This window comes from Loxodonta africana, chromosome 3 (assembly GCF_030014295.1).
Source record: "Loxodonta africana isolate mLoxAfr1 chromosome 3, mLoxAfr1.hap2, whole genome shotgun sequence".
NCBI lineage: Eukaryota > Metazoa > Chordata > Mammalia > Proboscidea > Elephantidae > Loxodonta > Loxodonta africana.
In genome coordinates this window covers 159,938,382-159,962,553 of record NC_087344.1, presented here as the reverse complement: position 1 = coordinate 159,962,553, position 24,172 = coordinate 159,938,382, and the positions used below count along the sequence as shown (strand labels likewise).

At 43.0% G+C, this 24,172-nt stretch overlaps 2 protein-coding genes across 2 annotated transcripts in view; one reads left to right on the top strand and one right to left on the bottom strand.

Annotated features, from left to right (window-relative positions):
• The window catches only part of VANGL1 (VANGL planar cell polarity protein 1), a 72,944-nt gene extending 60,622 nt beyond the window's left edge, over positions 1-12,322 (top strand). The window contains exons 7-8 of the mRNA XM_064282380.1: positions 1,100-1,334; positions 4,654-12,322. Of these exons, the coding sequence (XP_064138450.1) occupies positions 1,100-1,334; positions 4,654-4,914 (496 nt within the window). The 3' untranslated portion in view covers positions 4,915-12,322. The remainder of the gene's footprint in view (positions 1-1,099; positions 1,335-4,653) is intronic.
• A 3,518-nt stretch (positions 12,323-15,840) lies between these two features.
• The window catches only part of CASQ2 (calsequestrin 2), a 105,172-nt gene continuing 96,840 nt past the window's right edge, over positions 15,841-24,172 (bottom strand). The window contains exons 9-11 of the mRNA XM_003409607.4: positions 22,405-22,505; positions 17,509-17,583; positions 15,841-16,387 (exon numbers count right to left, since the gene is read on the bottom strand). Of these exons, the coding sequence (XP_003409655.1) occupies positions 16,190-16,387; positions 17,509-17,583; positions 22,405-22,505 (374 nt within the window). The 3' untranslated portion in view covers positions 15,841-16,189. The remainder of the gene's footprint in view (positions 16,388-17,508; positions 17,584-22,404; positions 22,506-24,172) is intronic.

The following is a 24,172-nucleotide window of genomic DNA, read 5'->3' as shown; positions in this document are numbered from 1 at the left end:
TCTGCACCACTGGAGGAGCCCTGGTGGCACAGTGGCTAAAGCTCTTGGCTGCCAACCAAAAGGTTGGTGGTTCAAACCCACCAGCCACTCTGTAGGAGAAAGTTTTAGCAATCTGCTTCCGTAAAGATTTACAGCCTTGGAAACCCTGTGGGGCAGTACTACTCTGTCCTGTAGGGTCGCCATGAGTTGGAATCGACTCCATGGCAGTGAGTTTTTGGGATCTGCATCACCGACCCTCTCTCAGTGGGTGCAGAGCCTTTTTTAGCAGAGTTTGAGGGCACTTAGAACACTTTTTATCTAACCACTTTATTGTAGAGATGAAAAAAAGGGTTGATGTAAGCTACCCAAGCTCATTAGCAGCAGAAATGAGACTTTATCACCCAAAGTCTAGGGCTCCTTTCCTGCTACCCTGTAGCTCCCATCCCACAGGTTATTTTTGCTGTTACTTTTCTGTCTTAGTTACTTAGTTCTGCCGTAACAAAAACATGGGAGAGTGGCTTTAAAGAACAGAAATTTTTTGTCTCACAGTTTTAGATGCTAGGAGTCTGAATTCAGGGCATCAATAAGCCTCTGTTCTTTTCTCTCTTTCTGTCAGCTCTAGGGGAAGATCCTTATCTCTTTCAGGTTCTGTAGCCCTGAACATTTCTTGGCATTTCTGGGCCTATAGGTGGATCCTATGTGGTCTCATCCCCGAGTGAGTGAGTGAGTGAGTATGTGTGTGTGTTTTTCCAGGTCTATCTACCCTTTTTATAAGACCCATTCAGAAGTGATTAGGTTTGGAACCCACCCCACTCTGATATGGCCTCATTAACATAATAAAACAATTCTATTTCCCAGCCAGGGTCACCCTCATAGGTGCAGGGGTTAGGACTTCAACATATCTTTTGGAGGACACAATTTAACCCATAACACTTCCTTTGTCACTTCCCTTCCTCTCAACCAACTGGACTGACAACTAAGGAAGCGAGCACCATAACTGGGCCTTGTGTGAGGTGGTCAGGGACTAGAGGCAGCAAGTTGATCAGGAATCATGATAACTTGTTTTTCAAGCCTGTGGTAGGCACCATGCTGATGACTGGGTTGCCATTCACCTTCCCAGGCTGGTGGTTGCAGTGGAAGAGGCCTTCATCCACATCCAGCGTCTCCAGGCTGAGGAGCAGCAGAAAGCCCCAGGGGAGGTGATGGACCCCAGGGAGGCTGCCCAGGCCATCTTCCCCTCCATGGCCAGGGCTCTGCAGAAGTACCTGCGGACCACTCGGCAGCAGAACTACCACAGCATGGAGAGCATTCTGCAGCACCTGGCCTTTTGCATCACCAACAGCATGACCCCAAAGGTGAGCTTCTCTGGGGGGGCTCTGCCGACCCCCGCCAGGTTTGTCATAGAGCTTGACAAATCACATTTTTGAGTGTTTCCACAAATGATAAAATCTAAGGCTTCTCTAAAACACCAGTTAATAAGAATTCGTGGTTCTCACTTATTTTATATTATCTTGGTACATTTTTTTAAATATGTCTTTTGAAGGCCTCTAGATTCAAGCAGCGCCCTGGTGGCGTAGTGGTTAAGAGCTCCACAGCTAACCAAAAGGTTGGCAGTTCAAATCCACCAGCTGCTCCTTGGAAACCCTATGGGGGAGGTCTACTCTGTCCTGTAGGGTTGCTGAGTTGGAGTCGACTCAACGGCAATGGGTAAGATTGAAGCAAAGGAAAGACTTTCACTTAGAGACAGTATGAGTAGTGGTTCAGGCATTCTGGAGCCAGATTGACTTGTTCCAACCTGGCTCTGCACCAACTAGCTGTGTAAACTTGGGCAAATAGCTTAATGGCTCTGTGCCTTGGCTTTCTAATCTGTAAAATGGGGCTTATACTTAATGCCTACTTCATTGGGTTGCTGTGGGAACTAAAAGAGTTAATTTATGTGACATGTTTAAAAGAGCTCCTGACTCTGGTAAGGATTCAGTAAGTGGCTATTACTATTGGCAGTAGAAATAATGCTGTCACTTTGTTAGACATTTTGAATGTTATAAAATTAGTTTTATGGAATGGTCATTTGGCTTATGATGTTAGAGATATTACAAGAAATGGCCATATTGCTAATAGAGGCGTGTGGTCAAGGAGGCAAAATAGAGTAAGGGTTTAGCAAATAATCTCTCTTCATACAAAAACCTGTTGTCGTTGAGTCAATTCTGACTCATAATGACCCTACAGAACAGGGTAGAACTTCCCCATAGGGTTTCCAAGGAGCTGCTGGTGGATTCGAGCTGCCTACCTTTTGGTTAGCAGCTGTAGCTCTTAACCACTGTGACACCAGAGCATACAAAGGTGGGTTCAAATCTTGGCCCCACCACTTAATGGGTTTGTGAGTTTGAACAAGTTACTCTACGCTTGTTTCCTCGTTTGTAAAATGGAAATAATGATAGCAGTACCCGACAAGGTCATTGTGTAAGAATCATATTAAATATGGCAACATGGCACATAAATCACCTGGTGGGGACTAAATGAACTTGACATAAGTAAATACGTAACCATTCATACATAACACCATGCTGGTGAGGTTGAAGGAGTATACTTGCGCACTGCTGGTTGCGTTGTCAATCATAACAACAACTTAGGAATATTCAGGAAGAAACCATAAAGAGTTCCATTTTCTTTGATTCAGCAGAATCTGACTCCTAGGACTCATCCTAAGAAAAGTATTCAGCATAAGCAGGTAATATCCATGAATATACATGAAGGTGGTTTTTGCAAAAAAACTGGTAATAACGCCAAACTGGAAATAACAGAGCAGTGGCTTAAAAATTGTATGGTATCTCACCTGTTGAAATGTGAGAAAATATCTGTTAAAATATTAAATTCAAGAGCAGCAGAATACAAAATAGTATGAATAGTATGGTTGCAAGTAGGCAAAATGTGTCTGAATATGCAGAAGATAGTATGTTCCATATAGAACTATACTTTAGACTGTTTCTCTGCATCCTTGACAGCATTGCGTGTTATCGTTCTTTTCTAATCATTGCCCATTTGGCAGGAGGAAAATAGAGATTTTTAAAATTTTAATTCATATTTCTCTAATTTTTATTTTTTTAATTTCCATTAATATTATTAGTCTAAAGTTTATCTTATTAATTTATTTCTCTATATTTGGAGTTTTTTTCTTACCGATCCCTAAAAATTATTTTTACATTTGACATGTTTATATGACAGATACAGCTCTCCTTTCTGCCTTAGAATCTGCCCCACAGATCAGAAATAATGTAAGTGGAAGTAGCAGTGAGGTGTGCACTGAAGGCGATACCACTAAAAAAATTATCCTTGGCCTGTGCCTAGGACAAGATTGATATAGCCCAGTATTTTTCTGTCTGTGTTAGTGGTTCATTCTTTTTCCCTCACCCCATGCTAAATCTGTGTATTTATTGATTTAATGCACATGCTCTTGAATGCCTACTATATGCAAGGAAGGCACACTGGAAATTCAAATTAAAAACAAAAACAAAAGCATGGTTCCTACGCTCAATGCTAATAAGAACTAGTGTCAGGGACGGACAGGCAAATCAGTAGTAAATGTTCAGGAAGTAAGATCTCCCACTAGAGTCATGCCCAGGGATCACAGGAGCTTAGAGGAGGCCATGGTAATCGGTCTGAGAGACTCAGGGAGGTGATGTGAGCGAAGACTTAATGGTAAGTAGCAAGAAGAGCAGCATACGTGAAGGCACAGGGCTGACAGAACTCCAAGGAGCTCGGTGCTGTTGGAGAAGAGAACTCATGAGAAGGCAGGTGGATGTTGTCTGCTCATCCCTTGGACTTGCTATGTACACACTCAGTTCAACCTGTAATAACCATCATGCAGGTTGATTGCACAGTTACTGGGTGCCAGGCATGACTGTACATGTTTTATAAGAGTTCTCCCATTTTATCCTCACAGTGGCCCTCTGAGTTTGGTACTGTTAGTATCTCCACTTCCTGCTGAGGAAACCAAGGTACACAGAGGTTAAATACCTTGTCCAAAGTCACACAGCCAGGAAATGATAGAGCATGCATTTTGAGGTGTGCAAGTATATTTGTGTATTTGTGCTCGAAGGAACTTTCAGTTTAGTAGGAGGAGACAGACCTACAAGCATGTAAAAGCAGTGATAGGCGCCCATATGACTTGAGCGTAGGTGCCAAAAAACCCATTGCCATCAAGTTGATTCCAATTCATAGCAACCCTATAGGACAGAATCCTGCCCTCAAAGAGATTCGAACTACCAATCTTTTGGTTAGCAGTCTGAGCTCTTAACCACTGCACCACCAGGGTACAGTGGGGTTCATACTGTTGGAGTGGGCTGGTGGATCAGGGAAGGCTTCTGGGCAAACATTGATCCCTGCCGTCCTACCTTCCCATTCCTCTGTGGTTACCACCACCTTCAGCCTTTAACTTGGAAAATGGCAAAGGAGACTGAGGAAACCTAAAAAGTCTTCGCTCCGCAATAATGACTCCACTGAGAGAATCCATTGGGAATTTAGTGTGATAAGCTGGGCTCTGGTATAAAGTCTCGATTTGTTTGAAAGTCATTTGTTGTCAGCATAAGAATGGATAGCTCTCTGGAAGAGATTGAGGCAGGGCTCTGCTTGGAACTGGGTGCTTATTCCTTAACCATCTTTCTCCTCTGTTTTCAGGCCTTCCTAGAACGTTACCTCAGCGCTGGTCCCACCCTGCAGTATGACAAGGATCGGTGGCTCTCTACACAGTGGAGACTTGTCAGTGATGAGGCAGTGACTAACGGGCTAAAGGATGGAATCACTTTCGTCCTTAAGTGCCTGGACTTCAGCCTCGTTGTCAATGTGAAGAAAATTCCTTTTATTATACTCTCGGAAGAGTTCATAGACCCCAAGTCTCACAAATTCGTCCTTCGCTTACAGTCTGAGACGTCGGTTTAAAAGTTCTATATTTGTGGCTTTATAAAAAAAAAAGAATATATATAGAAATATATATGTATATCAGAGGGGTGTCTTTTTTTTGGATTCTTGATTGCTGACTGAAACTGGCAGATGATAGACCAGTACCCTTTGACCATCTGCACTTTATCTGGAAGGAAGCAGGGGACATCTGCCCTGGAAAAAATGACTGACATCGTCTGACTGTTGTCAATGGGACTTCTCAAGAAGCTGTTCCCTGCAGTTTCTCTGCAGCTGTAAACCAAATTAGAGCTGGTGCATTCTTGGGAACCTTGCCTTACAACTAGTCCCTGTCTTTGCTCCATGGCCACGTCTTCCCATTGCTTCTTTTGGACCCACCCGTAGACGCCTAGGGCACACGTCTTTACTCTTTCAAGAAACCAGACACTACATGTCCACGTATATCGGTGTGCAAATGTCCAGTTCCACAGCACCTTTATGGAGCCATGGGCAGTTCAGAAAATGCCTTCCTTTATCTTTGTTCTTTGTTGCCTTAGGTTCTTCAGAGAAATATCACAAAAAAAATGTGCACTATCAGTTTATTTTTTTCCCAAAGAGAAAACCTACGTGCCCTGTTTCTTACCCCATTTCCCTACTGACAAAACAAGTAGCCCCTCCCTGTGCCTGTGACTGTCTACCACGTCTGTGCTCCATCCCACCGTCCCTAACACACGCCCCACACAGCCCCACCTGGCTAGAAGGTCTGACCAGGAGGGGTCGGTCTTTCAGGGCCTGTTGGGACCTGCCTCTTTGTGCTCTCAGGCCCTTTGCACAGGTCAGTCCTCCATATGAGAAGTGTGGAGTGCCTGCCAGGAGGACAGTGAGAGCAAGCCAGCAGGAACCCCAACCAACCCAGTTCCCCTCCCCACAGCCTACACCAATCAGGGGGAGACTAACACTGTGACCTTGGGATTGCCTGGTACAGCTTGGTGCTATCTAATTTTCCAGGGAGATAAGCTCTCACCAAGTTTAATACCAAGCCACCCTGTCAAGAGAGACCAAACATTGCCTACCACAATGGCAACTGCTGATGTCTAGTCCCTGCATTTTCTGACCACCATCATTGTGCGACCCGTCACCCCTGCTGGTTACTACCAGTGAAGGAGCTGGTTCAGCCTCTGACATTTAAATTACTTTGAGGAGCTGGTAGAGTGGGGAGAAGGAAAATGTATAGGCCGTCGAGTTTAGAGAAGGGGAAGTAGGGAACAAAGGTTTGGGTCCAGAATGATTTATACATGGTCTGTTTCTGTAATGCAGCTGGTTTCATTATGCTCTCCCCTGGCCCTGGGGGACAGAGGCTGCCCGGGGCCGGAGCCGTCCCAGAGTCCAGCAGCCACCTTGCGGGGGGCTGTCTTTGCCTCCCGCCTCCACAGCAGACCTTGAGAAAGTATGCAGTCTCGCTTTTGCTAGGTATTTAGGGAAATCAGTTACCTTGCTTTAGCGAAGGAGGGCACTGTCAAAATGCTCTGTATGTGTGCATACTCTCACTGTTCTGTGTTTTGGACGTGGTACAGTATTTATCATTTTTAAAATCAAAATTGGCTTTGGATATTTGTAATACACCTGTACCTGAAAAAGTAAACACCCTTCTTGAATAGACAGCCTACAGCTCACAAAGATATGTTGGGAAAGAAGGAAGAGGAAGTGAGTGGCTGTGGCAGGGAGCCAAGGTGTACATTAACTGCATGTTTCCGTTGATGAAAAATACATGCCATCTAACTGTGGTGCTTTTCTTCTTAGTTTTTGCCTGAGGTCCCTTCATACTGGAAGTTCCTTATGATGATGCTTTCTCAGGAAATATATTTTGGAAGATAGGGTGAATGATGGTGGAGGATGGTGAATGTGTATGAGACTTTGGCTGCATAAAGATGATAATGTCCAGACGAGAGAAGGCGTTGATGGCTGCTGCATCATGAACACAGTGCAGTTGGAAATGCCATACATGTATCTTTGTTGTTGTTGTGTGCAGTTGCGTCAGTAGCGACCCTATGTGACAAAGTAGAACTGCCCCATAGCATTTTCTTGGCTGTAATCTTTATAGAAGCAGATCGCCAGGTCGTCCCCCCACAGAGCCACTCACTGGGTGGGTTTGAACCACCAACCTTTCAGTTGGCAGCTGAGTGCTTAACCATCGCATCACCAGTTAACTACTTACAGTTAATTGTGCCACCAACTAACTACATATAGTTACTTGAGCGCAAGCATATCAAAGATCGTGACGATGGCTCAGGACCAACCAGCATTTCGTTCTGTTAGACCTAAAAGCGTCTTGAATTTGAGTGGCCTTGACAGCAGCTAACAACAGCAGCATAGTTACTGACACTGTTCATCAGTGTTTTAAAATTCTGTGCTTCAGACCCTATCTTAAATTACCAGTCCAGAAGGGGTTGAGTTGGAGCCATCTGCATTCCCGGCCTGGTGGAGAAAGGTTAAATTAAGGAATTTATTTTCTCTCTCCCCCCTCCCATCCTTTGCGTAGGAGATTGTCAGACTTTCTAAAGTTATTGTTCTGCTTTTAAATTGAATATCGATTTTTTTTTTTTTTACACTGACAATGTATTGAGTCCTTTTTGAAAGAATAACAAAATAAAATACAGGATCTTTGTAAAGCCTTTGCGCTTTCAACCTCTTAATAGCTTGAGTTACTGGTGCGCTGGGAACAGTGTAAATGGCGTTTAAAAATTTCAGGTTTCAGAAAGCTGCATCACACAGTTCAACACAATGCATTTTTATTTTAGTTCTTGAGACCAATAGGCTGTTCTTTTTAAAAGGGGGTAAACTGCCCCGAGGCTAGTAGAATATACGATCACTTTAGAGGATACAGGATTGCGTTTGCCTTAAATGTTTATAGATTTTTCCATAACTTTCAGCCGAAGTTATTAAAATCTGAGCATGAAGTGTTAGCGTAGGTGAGCTTTATGAAGAGTGTATGTCTGCAGTTGCTCTCTTCCCTGGCGATGTTCTAACCAAGAGTTTACTTTTTGTTCCTAAGCATATAGTTTAGTGAAGGTGTGAGTTTTTAATAAGCCATAAGCTGAATGTTAAAAAAAAAAAAAAAAAAAAGTCTGTGTTCCTAGAGTTGGAAAGAGTTTTAAGATTATTCGGTTCATATGCCCTTTGCATTATCAGTTAAGTCAAAATGCAGAACACTTTTGCTCAAGTTTATAAAGTAAGCCCCCTGAGAAAAACTCAACAGCTATTGTGATTGCTTGACCTCCAATTTTTTATTTTTGTTTTGCCCAACTATTGTCTCCCTTTCTCCCTCTCTGCCCTCCCCTTCTCAATCTATGTAGAAGGCAAATTTTGTACAGCAAATGGTATGAGGTAGGTGGCCCTGTTGTGTTGCGGCTCACTGGAAGTCCTTGTCAAGGGGGAGATTGCAGCTGTGCTGGTGTGTTGGATGGGAACGGGGTGCTCGCCCTTCCCCTCTGCCGTGGTTGGTGGTAGTTGAGTATTCGCATTGTTACATCTCATCTTCACCCTTGGGTGCCGCATGTATTTAGATATGGCTGTACCTCTGTGGGATGCTGTGAGCCTATTGGCTGACCAAAATTGATTGCCCTCTCCCTCCTAACCCCCAACCACAAATCCTGCTATGTAAGGCTCCCTACATGGGGACATGTATTTGTTTCCATACATGTGAACATTCTGAGTGTATGTTACCAGATAGCACATTTATACGTTAGACATCCTGACATCCTAGTTATCTGTAGCAGGTGGGCGTGTATGCCAGCAGATATTTGTGTATGTGTTTATATAGGTGAGTGTGAGGGTGTATAATTGTGTTTCTATGTATGCGCTATGTTTTAGAGACTTCTCAATAGTGCCTGTCTTTTGGGAGGTTACTCTAAAGCCAGAGCCAGTTACTTCTCCCTCCCCTCCTTTATTCTTCAGTTCCATTGGTTCTCAGGAGTAAATGGCTTTAGCACAGAAATACTTTCTGGTGAGCCAGCTACCCTGCAAGCAAAATCCATTTATAATCTATCTTTCTCCAAGACCCTACCCCCAAACAGCAAGTAACAGAAAGAAAGGTGAAGCTCTGTGATAATTACTGCTCAAGCTTGGCTACCCTGAAAGCCTTACTATATAAAATCTCACAGTATGACTTAGAAATTGTAAAAAAGCAATGATCGCTTACTCAAAGCACGGAAATGTTAACATATTTATTTAAAGTCCTGCGGTTGTAAAGTGATGTAAGTATTTCTCTGCAGAGTTTGGGCTTTTTAGGTCTTATTATAAAAAATAAATCACTACTGTGAATACTATGTAACCTCATAGTCATATTCTATTATAAATAGAAAATATCCTTAAGCCCATAGCACAGTTCTTGAATGGTGTTCAGTGCAATAGTATTTGAGATAGCTTAGACACGTCACTGAAGTTCATTGTATTGAGCTTTAACCAACTGGATGTGAAGAAAATTAGGTTTTTGAGTCATGTTTTTGACAAAGCATATTTTGGTCAAAGAGGGGATGGCTACTCACATCAGGCATTGTATGCTAGGCACTGTTGTAGGCAGCCATATTACCCTCCCAGTCCCTTCAGATAGGGGTTAACTCTTTTATGGGTAATAAAAAAAGAAACATCAAAGAGGGAGAGACTTGTCCAATGCCTCCTGGCTAGTAAATGAAATTAAAAAATCAAGGTGTTTGATTCTGAACCCTCTTCCCTCGGTACCTAGAGGTATGAACCAAAGGATATAAACGAGTTGGCATTTCGGGATGAAGTAGAGGGACCTAGCGACACTTACCATTGAGCCAGAACCTTGAGTGGGATGTTTGATGAGGGTAGAATCACTCTGGTCTTATACTTTGGGTTTGTGTGAGAGCTGTGGCCTTACTTCATAGTGCTGGCTGATTCCTAGGAGATTTCAGTTGAAAGAATTCAGAATCGCCTACTCCCCCAGGCGAACCCAGCCCTGCCAGGGTTGCACCTGATGTAGAACACAGGTGCATTGTTCCTGGCAGCTCCCCTTTGGTTTTGCCTCTACTTTTTTTACCCTGGCGTGGAAACCCTGGTGGCATAGTGGTTAAGTGCTACAGCTGCTAACCAAGAGGTCAGCAGTTCAAATCCGCCAGGCATTTCTTGGAAACTCTATGGGGCAGTTCTACTCTGTCCTATGGGGTAGCTATGAGTCAGAATCTACTCAGAGGCAGTGGGTTTTTTTTATCCTGGGCGCAGTGCACAGCAGGACTACCCCGCTGGAGTCTTGGCCACAGTGAGGTGTGCAGAGGCTTGCCCTGGCCTTCCTGGTACTGTGATAAAATCACGTCCAGCCTCTTAACTGCTAGGGGTGGGAGAGGGTCTGTGTGCAGGCCCAGCTCTAGGGAAGTTTGGAACTAGAGTCCTCTCCTCAAAATCGATGTTCTCAGCAGGAGGCTCACATTTTCACTGCTTTTCCCTACACTTGGAGTTGTGATAGAAAAAAAAAAAAAAGACGAGACATAAAATAGGACTGTAAAATGCGGTGTTTTTCTCTACTTCAGTGCCTTTGAGTTTTGATCCATGTGCATAAACTCATTTTCTCTCCCACTGTTTGCTTTCATTGGAGGACAGGAAGGGAAGGTGGCATTCACATCCCTGTGTTGCCACTCTAGGAACTAAGATAGACTTCCAAAGGGTGGATAAAAAATATCAAACTACTGAATAATATTAGATTTCAGGACACGGGTGGTCCCTTCTGCCAGGCCCTGCCCATTTTTACATGTGTGCTGTTTAGTCCAGTCCAACTCAGTGACCCCGTAGGACAGAGCGGAACTGCCCCATAGGGCTTCCAAGGCCAAAATCTTTATGGGAGCAGATCTCCAGGTCTTCTGAGGAGCCTCTGGGTGGGTTTGAATCTCCAACCTTTAGATTAGCAGCTGAGTGCTTAACCATTGTGCCACCAGGGGTCCTTTATTTCTACTTAGATAACCCAGTTGGTTTTGTTTCATTTGTAAAATAAATCTCATCAGTGGGTTGTTTTAGAATTTCTCCAACACAACAACAGATTATTAAAACCTGAAGCAGCACATTGAGGGGTAACTTCCAGTATGGCGCCAAGAGTTTACCAATTTGAAGGTCTCTCTCAGACTAGGAACATCAATATTTTATCCTGCGCCTTAGTGAAATAAAACACTTTAGTCCTAAGCCTTGAGGGCAAATGTGATAAACCCTCAGCCTTTTCTCTTAAGAGTGTCTTTGGCACTGAAATAATATTTGGATAAGAAATATTTGATTATGCAATTGTCTGGTTTTGTATGTCCCTTAGCATATCAAAGCTTCATCTCTGAGGACCAGAGACCTGCTCAGGGAATTAGTAATGGGACTCGGGGCATCTGATCTGCAGGCGACAAGTTTAGTTCAAATCATGATGATGGGGAACTTTAGAACAGTCGCACATGCCATTCCAGGGACCAGGTGGAAAGAGGCAGCAGTTGCTTTTCATTTGCCAGTGCCTCTCAGTTACAGAAGTAATGGACTATTCACTTAGTGTTGATCATAATTTTGCGTTTTTTTAAGGAACATAAGAAGACCCAAACTTTGATGATTTCTTATTTTTATAATGGATTTACTATAGGGTTTCATTAAATGACAAATTTCTTCTGGGACCCCTAAATTATGATGAACCAAATTTGATTTCCAAGCAATTGTTCATGAGTATATTGCTTAGAGCGAAGGACATTTGTCCTGGTCCTAAACCAGCAAGGATAGGAGTTAGAGACGGATGGATACTGGCTCACTGAGATGGTGAACTCAACTTGCCATGAGGACGGACCACTTCCTCAAAAAAGATGCTAGGGAGTGGGCCAGAGAGGCCTGGGCCAGGTCTTATTTGAGAGAAGTTTATTTGACAATTGCTTGAGTTGAAAGGACTTTATAGCTTTGTATTTAGAATCCAGCATTAACCTAGACAAGTTCAGTAATGAAGTTGTTTGTCTGATGGAGTCATAACTTTTTGTGCAAATACGTGACCAGGGACTTTTGTGTTCTCTCTGATTAGTTAATACTGTACTTGGTAACCAGGAGGGACAATTTTGCTAACCAGCCTCTACTCATGGCCACTGTGTGTGTATGGCAAAGCCTGAGCATGATGTCCTGCATTAAGTGGGTGATGGGCTCCATGGAGATGTTTTAAAACATGTAAATGAATGAATTATACAACCAGCAACCATCTGCACATGTATGTTCACTTACCATCCTAAGATTTATGCTATGAACCTCTTCACTGTAACTTAATAGCAATGTTAACCTCTATGACGGACATACAGCAGACCTGCATCCAAGTTATTTTGTTCTCTTTTCGGTCTTCCAGTTATAGCCCTCCTCCGTCCCAATTGACTGTAAAACATTTCACACTTTACATTTTTTATACTGTAAAACTTGGAAAATAAACTGAAATCCCAAATCATATATTGTGTCTTTTTTTCGTATGATTATTTCAATCTAAAAAATTATTTACTTTTTAGGGAACATTTTTACTCTTGCATAATTTTGAAACCCTCTTCAAGGTAACTGGTCAACTGTCTATGAGAACCATGACAATGGTTACGATAGTTGAAAGGGAAAGTTTAATTGCCATTGTAACAAAGACTACTAGGTTGTCAATCATTTTGTGGTCAAGAAACATGATTTAAATGAGTAGATTACTAAAAATTAAACTCTTAGGCTATGAAACTTGGAAATGGAGCAGGCTTTCTGAGAAAACCAGCAAGCAAAAGATCTTATGAGTTAAGTAGGGTGGGAGAAACATACCTGACACCTGGATTTGGAAGGATATTGGATCATTTTTGTGGAAGGTTTGGTAATTAAGTTATTGATTTATTTTAGATGTTTAGATATTTTTGATGCATCTATTTTAGATAAATTTATTTAAAGGGATTTTTTTTTTTTTTTTTAATGCCCTATAGGGTCACTGTGAGTTGGAATCGACTCGTTGGCACTGGTTTTCTGGGATGCTCCATAGAGGAAACCCTGGTGGCGTAGTGGTTAAGTGCTAGGGCTGTTAACCAAAGGGTTGGCAGTTTGAATCCACCAGGTGCTCCTTGGAAACTCTGTGTTCTCCTCTGTCCTATAGGGTTGCTATGAGTCGGAATCAACTTGACGGCAGCGGGTTTGGTTTTTTTGGGGGTAGGTTCCATAGGGCTTTCAATGGCTGATTTTTTGGATGTAGATTGCCAGGCCTTTCTTCTGAGGTGCCTCTGGGTGGACTCAAACCTCCAACCATTCAGTTAGCAGCCAAACATTCAACACCACCCAGGAACTACTTACCCATGATGGGGCTATAGAAATTTGGAAGAGTTTTTAATACCTCAGATGATAAGCTATCAGATTATGGAAGTGGAGTAAGGGATATTGACATGGTACCAGTGTCGGAGATGGGGCCACCCAGCAGTAGTGTGGGCATGGGTGATATCCCTGCTTCAGGAGAGACTTGGCGATTTCATATTGGTGTCAGTGTGACATACAAGCATCTTCTAGTTATAGAGGCTAATGTTGGCATGGATAACCCCAAACTGTATTTGACTTTTGGCTGTGTTCTCTGTGTTTACTCTGGACATGTTTTTGTGGTTCAAGCAGTAAAGAGGATTATGGGAAACTCACTTGAGTCCATCTCCGGACTTTCTGAGGGAAAAAAAAAAAAATCCTTTGGTTTAAGTGTAAAAATGGGGCTACATTTACATCCTTTAAAAGTGTTTGTGTGACCCTGGGAAAATTACTTGATCCTTCTCTGTCTCATTCATTTTCCTCATCTGTAAAATGGGGATAATAATAAGACCCACCTCATTAGATCTTTGTGAGGATTAAATGAGATAATATATATAAAGCATTTAGCTCAGGCATATAAAAAGTGTTCCATAAATATCAGCTTAAAATGTTTTAGATCAATAACTAACATCACTACTACTTACAGATAGTCCCAGCTTAACATCCAGTCCTTTTAATATAGAAGCACGATGTGTGATTTAGACTTAATGCATATCACTGAGGCCCCTGAGAATGAGTGAATGCTCTCACTTTCCTGATGGGCTACAGTCCTTGGCTATTTGTAAGATTAGCTTCAAGATGGCTTTGAAAATTTACTTTCCCAAGATCTTATTTAAGGTGCAGCTGGGCCTGGCTGGCTGGCAACACAGCCCAGCTTGGGAAGCATCTGCCTTGTTTTGTAAAAAAAAAAAAAAATTTTTTTTTTTTTTAATAAGGAGACACTGTAAGCTCTGATACCTGGCAGTGCAGGTGAATTATGGATATTCTGATTAATCGAATATCCACCCACCTATATCCATCCATACTCAATAAAAGAGTAATTTGTGCTGGGCAAAGTACTAGGTGCTGGGGATACAAAGATATATGTCTTGCCAGCAGGGAGCCTACAGTTTAGTGAAAGGACAGGCATACAAATGTATGTTACAGTTCAAATGATAAATGCCACAATTCAGGATATGCACAAAATGCCATGGGAGCAGAGGTGAAAGGCACACCTTCAGATAACCTAGGCAACTGGATAGATAATGATATGACTCATTCAAACTGGGACTCCGTGAAGAGGAAAAGCATGAGTTTAGCAGAAAAGATAACAAGTTTGGGTTTTGTTGTATTGAGTTTGAATAGCTTGTGCAATATGCAAGCCAAGATGTCCTGAGGCAGTTCAATGACTGGGTCTAAAACCAAGGAGAGATGTCAAGATCAGAGACCCAGATTTGAAGGTCATTAACACATAGGTGATAATTGATGCCCCATGGATGATATTGCCATGGAAGTGAGTATAGAGTTGAAAGAGACATGGAAATGGAAATGCCGAGATGCCCTGAGGTAGTTGAAAGATGGTCTAAAACCAAGGAGGGATATCAAAATTAGAGACCCAGATTTGGAGGTCATTAGCGCATAGGTGGTAGTTGATGGCCATGGAAGATATTGCCTTGCAAATGCATTGAAAGAGAAACTGGAACACTAACATTTCAAGGACAGTTGAAGGAAGTGGGGTCAGAAGGGAAACCAGAGAAGGAACAATCAGAGGTAGAAGAGGAGCCAGGATCTCTCTGAATGAGCAGGATCAGAAAAACTGAGAGAAGAGCTTCAAGAGTCTCAATGTTTTCAAAATATGAGTTTAATGGTGGAGTTAGCTACTATTCTATAAAAGGATTGCCCTATTTTCAAAGAATTTGTGCAGTGCCCTACACATGTGTTAAAAGAAAGAGAATAAATTAGAACATTATCTCAGACTACGGAGCATAATATAACTTTTATGGCAATTTAGAAGGCACTTAGGGATTTTTTTCAGCACCTCAGGGCATTATTATGAACTCCGATTATTGTTGTACTAGTCAACAGTGGGAGTGTTGGTAAATGGCGAGTGAATCGACCTCGGGGTAAAACCAACATTTACTTGAAATGGACTGGCTCACTAGCAAGGACAGAAGGGAAATCCAGATCCCAGCTCAGGCTAGTAACCCAACTGACCAAGTCAAAGACAAAAACTCATCAGCAAAATTAAAAGCCTTTAATCCTTCCAGCTCCCACCCCCTCATGTGTATATGTGAAACTTGTCATCTAGAGAGAAATTCAGAGAGCAAATCAACCCCCCCATCCCAGTATCCTAATTTGCTAGAAATGATGGTTACACCTGTACACAGGTGTTTCAAAGCCCTTCAAAAGCCATCCAAAGGCTTGGATCTGAGCTCATAATGGCCTGGCCTACATTATAAGTAATATGTTTAATAAAGCTAGAGAAGTTGATTTATAAACTTGTTTCCAAGGTTGAGCCTCCCTAAGAAGGATCTTCTTAGCTTGAGGTGGGATCCTAACTGATGTTCCAGGTGCAGGTGCTAAATGGATTAATCGTGTTTCTTTCCTGGGCTCTGATTATAAGGTCATGGCTACTTGTGAGTTAGTAAGATGTCAGTTCTGTTACTGTCATAGTCAGAAAAAAATAAATTTGAGTAGAGGTATCACGGGACTCTTCTCAAACTGCCAGACCTGGGGACTGCCATGACTCCTGATGGTCTGGCAAAGAACAAGAGCTGTTTCATGGCAGTCAAGACAGTCAACATGGGAGTAATTCCCTTCTGGCCCCTGCTGGGTGGGATTGCCGGATTTAGCAAGGCATTATTTGTTGAACTGTACTGCTCCTGATGACAGGGGGGTGGGAAAGGAGATGTTAGAGGAAAGAAAGGAGCTGGCTGAGCGTGGGGCATGGCCACCTGCTGCCACCCTTTGCTTTCTGCATGATAGTGGGTAGATGTGATTGTGTTTTCATCAGAATCATTTAAAGTCGGGGCTATTCATCATCATCACTGTCATCCTCTTCATCAGAATTATCATTGTCATCATCATCATCATTGTCATCATCTTCGTCTTCATTGTCATCATCTTCAGTGTTTATCTTTCCAGAAAGCACATCCTCAATCCAGTCTTCCAGCTCCTCGGCTGTGGGCAGGTCGTCATCATCTGGAATATCCATCCAGACACTGTCGGCCTGCAGTGAGGGACAGAATGAGAGAGCGAGTGAGTGCGTGCGTGAAGGACGAGCCAGAGTAGCGTGTTGAGTGGGCCCTGAGGTCACTTCATTTTATCAGGAATGTGTGCACATTGTTAAATGGAAATGTCAAGTTGAAAAATGGTATGTGTAGTATCCTGTTTGTATAATACGAAAGGAAATATGCATTCCGTTTTAAATATGTGAAATTTCTGGTAAGACACCCATGAAACTCCCACAATGGTTCCCTTAGGGATGGAGTTAGGGCAGCGGGAAAACTTTTCCTTTTCATTTTATATCCTAGAGTCTTGTTTTAAAATGTTCTATCTTGAGCAAATTTTGTTGTTGTTGTTATTGTCATTCTTATTAATTGAAAAAGTAGTTTACAAAATAAATGAATGGAGAGTTCTCCAGGTGATGAAGCACTGCTAAGAGCGAAAAAAGATAATGCTAACCGGCCCCCACTCACAAGAGATTCCATCACAATTTATTATGGCTCTAGCAGATCCCCTGTGACCATCACTTTCTGTCCCTCATTTGCCTGGTTGTATCTGTCATGCTCCTGTTTTGTTATCATGGACCTGCATCAGGTGTGGGGACTGAGGTCTACAATTCCTCATACTCTGCCAGCCCACCTCACTAGCCTTACCCACCCTCAGTTCAATGGTGCCTGAATGGTGGGGAAAATGCCCTTACCCTGACTCCCACATTGTTTTCTTCCTCCTTTTCTGTAGGCCTACTCTCCTGCCTGGTGTTCTGGCTGGGGGGTAGTTGTCTGTGTGGGCTTCTGAGCCACAGCTGACCCAGTACCCACTGTGTAATGACAGCTCCAGGAGCATTTACTTGGGTAGAAAGTCCCAAGTAGTCAGTGAGTTGGGTTTAGCTGGCCACATAAGTATGGAATGGTGCCCACGGAAGAGAGTCATGGAATCAGATGGGGACTGGCAAAGAGACCAGGCATGGGCCACACTAGCAATTTGCCTGAGCCTCAGGCAGGGCCAAGGGTCCTGCTGGTGTCATAAGGGGCTGAACTCTTCCACATGATCTCACAGTCTAGGCCACATGGCAGAAAACAGGGCAGGCTGACGGTGCCTAAGCAACCTTTCATGGGGGATACTCACATCTGTCACATTCACCACCCCAATCTGTGGCCTGAACAGGTCAATCTTGAAAGTCTTTTCCCAATAGGCAACGAGCTGCAACAATAGAGAATAAGGTTACATAGCAGGCCAAGAGCATTTCCAGTTAAAACCACTTTTTGTGGCTGGACCCACCTGCCATCCCATCACAGTGACTAGGTCATCACTGGGCAAAAGTTTGCAATACAGCTGTAGGCACTTAGGAAATTGAAGACTTGGACTCAGCCCTCAAGCACTTTAAACAAGTATTAAAAAAAAAAAGATGTCAGAACACAAACTCTGAAAACATGTAACATAAATACTTCTACAACTGCAATGTAAGTAAGACCATTACAGAGATAGTCCAAAGTTGTTTCTCAAATTACTAGTGGCCCTTTTATAGTTTATATATTGTGAAGGAGACATTCCTCTCTGCCTCTTTTTCAGTATCCTATTTGAAATCCTTTACTTGAATCACTCTGCTACATGAGATTGCTGGAAAAGCAATTTTGTGCCAGAAGTTGGCATACGAGTAAATAAGGTTTGTTCCCTTAGTCAGGTTTGGGTTCCACGTGGATAAATTTCTGACTGGGGCAGGACTAAAGGAGCAAGGGGCCCAGGGGCTAAGAGAACGGGAATGTTGAGTGGTAGAAAGCCTCCCAAGAACATATATGGCCTGATGAGGACTAGTGTTATTTAGGAATTTGTAAATCAGAATAATTTGAGAATTTCTTTCTTGCAAACTAAGGCAAATATGTAGGACAGGAAAACTGCAGCTTACTTAATAGTTCAGATGCACTAGAAACACAACCAAGCATAATTGTACTGTATGTGGTTTTTATGGCCGAGGCTTTGTTATGATTACCTAGAATTACAACATTGGTTTCAAGTGTGATGGAAGTCTCTGCCTTTGATTCACCACCCTTTACAGAGGATTGGGTAGTAGGACCCCTGAGATCACTTACCAGTTGCTGCTGAGTCGAGTCCAACTCATGGTGACTCCATGTGTATCAGAGTAGAACTGTGCTCCATAGGGTTTTCAATGCCTGATTTTTTGGAAGTAGATCACCAAATCTTTCTTCTGAGGCTCCTCTGGGTGGACTTGAACCGTCAATCTTTCGGTTAGCATGTTAACCGTTTGCATCTCCCAGGGACTCAAAGGAAGTAACCACAATGGGATCACTGTTAGGTACTGTCGAGCCCACTTCAACTCATAGTTTGTACAACAGAATGAAACAGTGTCTGGTTCTGCACCATCCTCACAATCGTTGTTACGCTTGAGCCCATTGTTGCAATCGCTGTGTCAGTCCACCGCACTGAGGGTCTTGCACTTTTTCCCTGACACCCTACTTTACCAAGCATGATGTCCTTCTCCAGGGACTGTTCCTCCTAATAACATGACCAAAGTTATGTGAGACAAAGTCTCACAATCCTCACTTCCAAGGAGCATTCTGGCTGTACTTCCTCCAAGACAGATTTGTTCATTCTTCTAGCAGTCTATGGAATACTCGATATTCTTTGACAACAGCATAATTCAAAGGCATCAATTCTTCTCTGGTTTTACTTATTCATTGTCCAGCTTTCACATGCATATAAGGCTACTGAAAGTACCAGGACTTCGGTCAGGTGCATCTTAGTCCTCAAAGTGACATCTTTGTTTTTTAACACTTTAAAGAGGTCTTTTGCAGCAGATTTGACCAATGCAATACATTGTTTGTTATCTTCACTGTTGCTTCTATGGGCATTGATTATGGATTCAAATAAAATGAAATCCTTGACAACTTCAATCTTTTCTCCGTTTATCATGACGTTGCTTCTTGGTCCAGTTGTGAGAATTTTTCTTTTCTTTATGTTGAGGTGTAATCCGTACTGAAGACTGTAGTTTTTGATTTTCATCAGTAAGTGCTTCAAGTTCTCTTTGATTTCAGTAAGTAAGGTTGTGTCATCTGCATATCAGGGTTGTTAATAAGTCCTCCTTCAACCCTGGTGCTGCATTTTTCTTGATACAGTCTGGCTTCTTGGATTATTTGCTCAGTGTCTTAGTTATCTAGTGCTGCTCTAACAGAGGAAAACCTAGTGGCATAGTGGTTAAGAGTTTGGATGCTAAGCAAAAAAGTTGGCAGTTTGAATCCGTCAGGCATTCCATGGAAACCCTATGGGGCAATTCTACTCTGTCCTACAGGATTGCTATGAGTTGGAATTGACTGGACGGCAACAGATTTGGGTTTTGGTTTTGCCTGTAACAGAAATACCACAAGTGGAGGGCTTTAACAAACAGATTTATTCTCTCACAGTCTAGTAGGCTAGAAGTCTGAATTCAGGGTGCCAGCTCCAGGGGAAGGCTTTCTCTCTCTGTTCGTTCTGTGGGAAAGTCCTTGTCATCAATCTTTCCCTGGTCAAGGAGCTTCTCAGTGCAGGAAATCCAGGTCCAAAGGACGAGCTCTGCTCCCCGTGCTGCTTTCTTAGTGTATGCAGTCCCACTCCTCTCTGCTTGCCTCTCTCTTTTATATCTCAAAAGTGATTAACTCAAGATATCCTGTAGATTTAGTCCTGTCTCTTTAACATAACAGCCTCTAATCCTGCCTCATTAACATCATAGAGGTTAGGATTTAAGATACATAGGATAAATACATCAGATCACAAAATGCAGGACAACCACACAATACTGGGAATTATGGCCTAGCCAAGTTCACACACATTTTGGGGGGACACAATTCAAACCATAACACTCAGCATACAGACTGAATGAGTATGATGAAAGGACACAACCCTGATGCACAACTTCCCTGATTTTAAATCATGCAGTATCTCCTTGTTCTGCTTGAATGACTGCCTCTTGGTCTATGTATGGGTTCTGCATGAGCACAGTTAAGTGTTCCAGAATTCTCATTCTCTGGTCTTGTTCTAATGGGACCACTAAACCCCCTCAATTCTGTTTAATCACAGTATGACAAGTCATGATTAGTACAACTAGTGATCATTCCTGGCAGAAGATGAAGTTATCATGTATAACCTAATGATAACTGTCTTAGGCTGAGTTGTGTAGAGAAGCAAAACCAGTGAAGCTTATATATACGAGAGAGAGAGAGATTTATCCCAAGGAAATGGCTGACATAGTTGTAGAGGCTGGCAAGTCCCAAGTTCATGGATCAGGCATCAGGCTGGAGGCTTCTCCTGACAGCTGACAAACTCAAGATCAGCAAGTCAGATGGCAGGCTGCTGTCTCAGCCTGTGGAGGCTGCTGAATCCAAGATTGGCAGATAAGACAGCAGGCTGCTGGCTCACAGACTGCAAAGGCTGATGAATCCCAAGATCAGCAGGCAATATGGCAGGCGACTAGCTCAAGTCCCAAGAACCAGGGGTCAGATGATGACAAGCTGGATGCAGGATCCAGAGCAAACAAGTGAGCTTTGCTAGAAAGTCCATGTATATATTGGATGCAGATGACACCTCTGAAGAAACTGCCCTTATAACTGATTGACTGATCACATCAGATCACATTATGGAAGATGACTACATCATGACATAACTGCCATATTATATCATTACATAGTTGTCAAACTACATCATTACATAACTGCCAAACCACTGAGAATCATGGCCCAGCCAAGTTGACAGACAACCTTAACCATCAAAATAATTAAACTTGTACTGGCTACCAGCTGTTAACGCTTACCTAAAGCAGTCAATTGATTAAGCTTTGGCTTCATACAGACCAGGGCTGGAATATTACATCCACTACTTACTAGCTTTAACCTCTCCAGCAATTAGGGTTTTCTTCATCTGTAAAATGAGGACTGTAATTGTACCTACTTCATAGGTTGGTTGTGAGGATTAAATGAGACAATGCATGTAAAGTGCCTACACTAGTTCCAGACATAAAGTATATACAGCAAGGCGTATTAGTTTGTTCATTATTATTACCACTGGGCTCATGTATTATACAAACTCTGTTTTTTCATTTTTAAAACAAAGTATAATCAAAATTTTCTGGCCATTGATGGTGGACATGAGCAAGAGTTTGGACTTTAAGTTTCTTGCACATTCAACATGTGCTAGATGCTATGCTAGGTCCAGGGAACAACATGATGAACAAGACAGACATAATGTCTGCCCTTAAAGAGCTTACTCCTTCTCTCCGTGAAGTTCTCTTAACTCTAGGCAAAATGTTCATCTTTGGTTTTGAGTGCTTAGTAACTCAGGTTGCCTCAGAATTATAGTTTCTACCCAGAAAAGGAGGGGGCAGTGGTGGTTCAGAGGTAGAATTCTCTTCTTCCATGCAGGAGACCCAGGTTCAATTCCTGGCCAATGCATCTGATGTGCAGCCAACACCTGTCCATCAGTGGGTGTTGAACAGGTTTCAGTGGAGCTTCCCAACTAAGATGGACTAGGAAGAAAGGCCTAGTGATCTGCTCCTGAAGATCAGCCAATGAAAGTCCTGTGGGCCACAATAGTCCAATCTGCGACTGACCATGGGGATGGTGTTACACTTGGTAGTATTTTATTCCTTTGTACATAGGGTTTCTCTGAGTTGGGGCCAACTCAAAGATGGCTAATAACAACCCAGAAAACAAAGAAGGTTATAGGAAGGGGTTGTGGTGGAGGGAGGGGTAGTTATGGAGCTGTTGGCAGAAGAAATTCACCCAGCTTACTTGGCTGGGCCCTTCGGAGAGTCCACACCTTCTGGTCTCCAGGGAATGAGAACTGTGACAAGGCCTTAAGTTCAAGGCTGTCCCTATGGCCAAGATTTCGATCCACAGTGGGTGAGGGTGCCCACCGGGTTTCTGCCAGCGCCCCTACCTATTTCACCTCCTCTTCCATGCTTCAGGGTCTCACATGAAACACAAACATGGGGCTGTGGAAAGAACCAAGGATGGGGCCCTGGCCTGAACCACTCACCAGAGGAAAGTCATCCGGGTCGATCCACACGATGCTCAGGTCAGGATTGTCAGTATTGTCTCGGGCAACCTGTTTCAGGATCTCCAGAAACTCGTAGCCATCTGCAAGAGGGTTTAAGAAGGTCAAGTAACCCCTGTACCCACACAGCTCCTAACGTGGAGAGCAGAGAGTACTGTTGTCTCTTGGAGGCTTCTGAGGCATACATGCCCTCAGTTATAGGATTATTTTATAAAAGGAGTCAGATGAGAACCCCAGCCACAAAACAGCTTATGCCAAGGAAATAATAACATTTTCAGTAAGAAGATTAAAAGCCCACAGAAACAGGCTGGTTCTAACTTGAAGGCATGTGAAAGCTGACCAGCCTTGGGTCAGGAAGCTCAACCCCAGAGCAGAAGAGTCCTGCCTGGGCCTCATTGCTTCTGTGCCATCTCTTGAGACAGTTAAATTACTGTTCCCTTGAATTCCCCATAACATTCACTCTATGGACCAATGGTTATGTGAGCATGTAAACTGGACCTTTAGTTTTCTGCGACCTGGAATTCTAAGACCTTCAAGCCAAGCGAGCTTCTGATTTAGTTGGTTTCATGGTAATCCCTTCCTTTGCAAGAGTGGTTAGAAAAGGCTTTGAGATAGTAACTGAGGTTTCTACCCTCTCTCACCAGTTCTTTGTATACTCTAAACCGAAACCAAACTTGTTGCTGTTGCATTGATTCTGACTCATAGCAACCCTTATAGGCCAGAGTAGAATTGCCCCATAGGGTTTCCTAGACTGTAATCTTTACAGAAACAGACGGCTGCATCTTTCTCCAGTGGAGTGGCTGGTGGGTTGGAACCTCTGACCTTTCAGTTAGCAGCTGAGCGCTTAACCATTGTGACACCAGGTCCCCTATTCAGTCAGCAATATTCATTGCCCCCAGGGGAGGAATGATTCATAGGAAAAACAGAGACAAGCCTTGTAAGCTTCAAGGACACAGACTTTTTGCTTTCAAAAGCCTAAATCTTGAATAACTGGGAACATAAAATTTATGCCAGAAAGAAATATTTTTGAACAATGTTTAGTAAGAGAAAGCATACTGTAAACCCTCAGCACTGCCCCCATCTCCCAACTAGAAACAGAGAAAAGAGATTAGATTCTGAAAGGTACCAGAGAATAAGTTCTGTGCCTGTGTGTGTGTGAGTGCATGAACCCCAGCCACGTGTGCACGTGTGTCCATATGCAGAAACTCCATAGTTTCAGGGAATCCCTGAGTAGAGGGGACTGATACTTTCAGAATCAAACTCGGGAAAATTGAAAGGCCCCAGGATACCTTAAAGAACCCCCGCAGTGCAGGAGCATGATGGCAGAAATGTCTGCCAGAAGATTTTGGCAATAGGTCCAAGAGAACTTCATAGAGGCCCTTTGCCCCTGAACACAGCACGGAGGAGGTGAAGAGTCTTAGCTCCCCCCGCCCCCACCGTGTTCTCTTGTTCTGAGAAACATGGAAGAAGCTGGGTGGGGGGAGGGCAGATCTGAAGAAGCCCTGAAGTTGGGATGGAGAAAACCAGGACATCTACTCAGGACCAGGGTTAGAGGTCAGACAGAATGACAGACTTCTTTACAGATGCCAGTGTGGATAAGTGACAGTGACTCCTACCAGATACACACACCCCACCCCTATCTATGGGCCCTGGGGATGGAAAAGCATCAATTGTCAGATGCAATTCCCACCATCCAGTGGTATACAGCTCAAACTAGAAATTAAGATTTAGTTCTAAATAATAAAGAAAG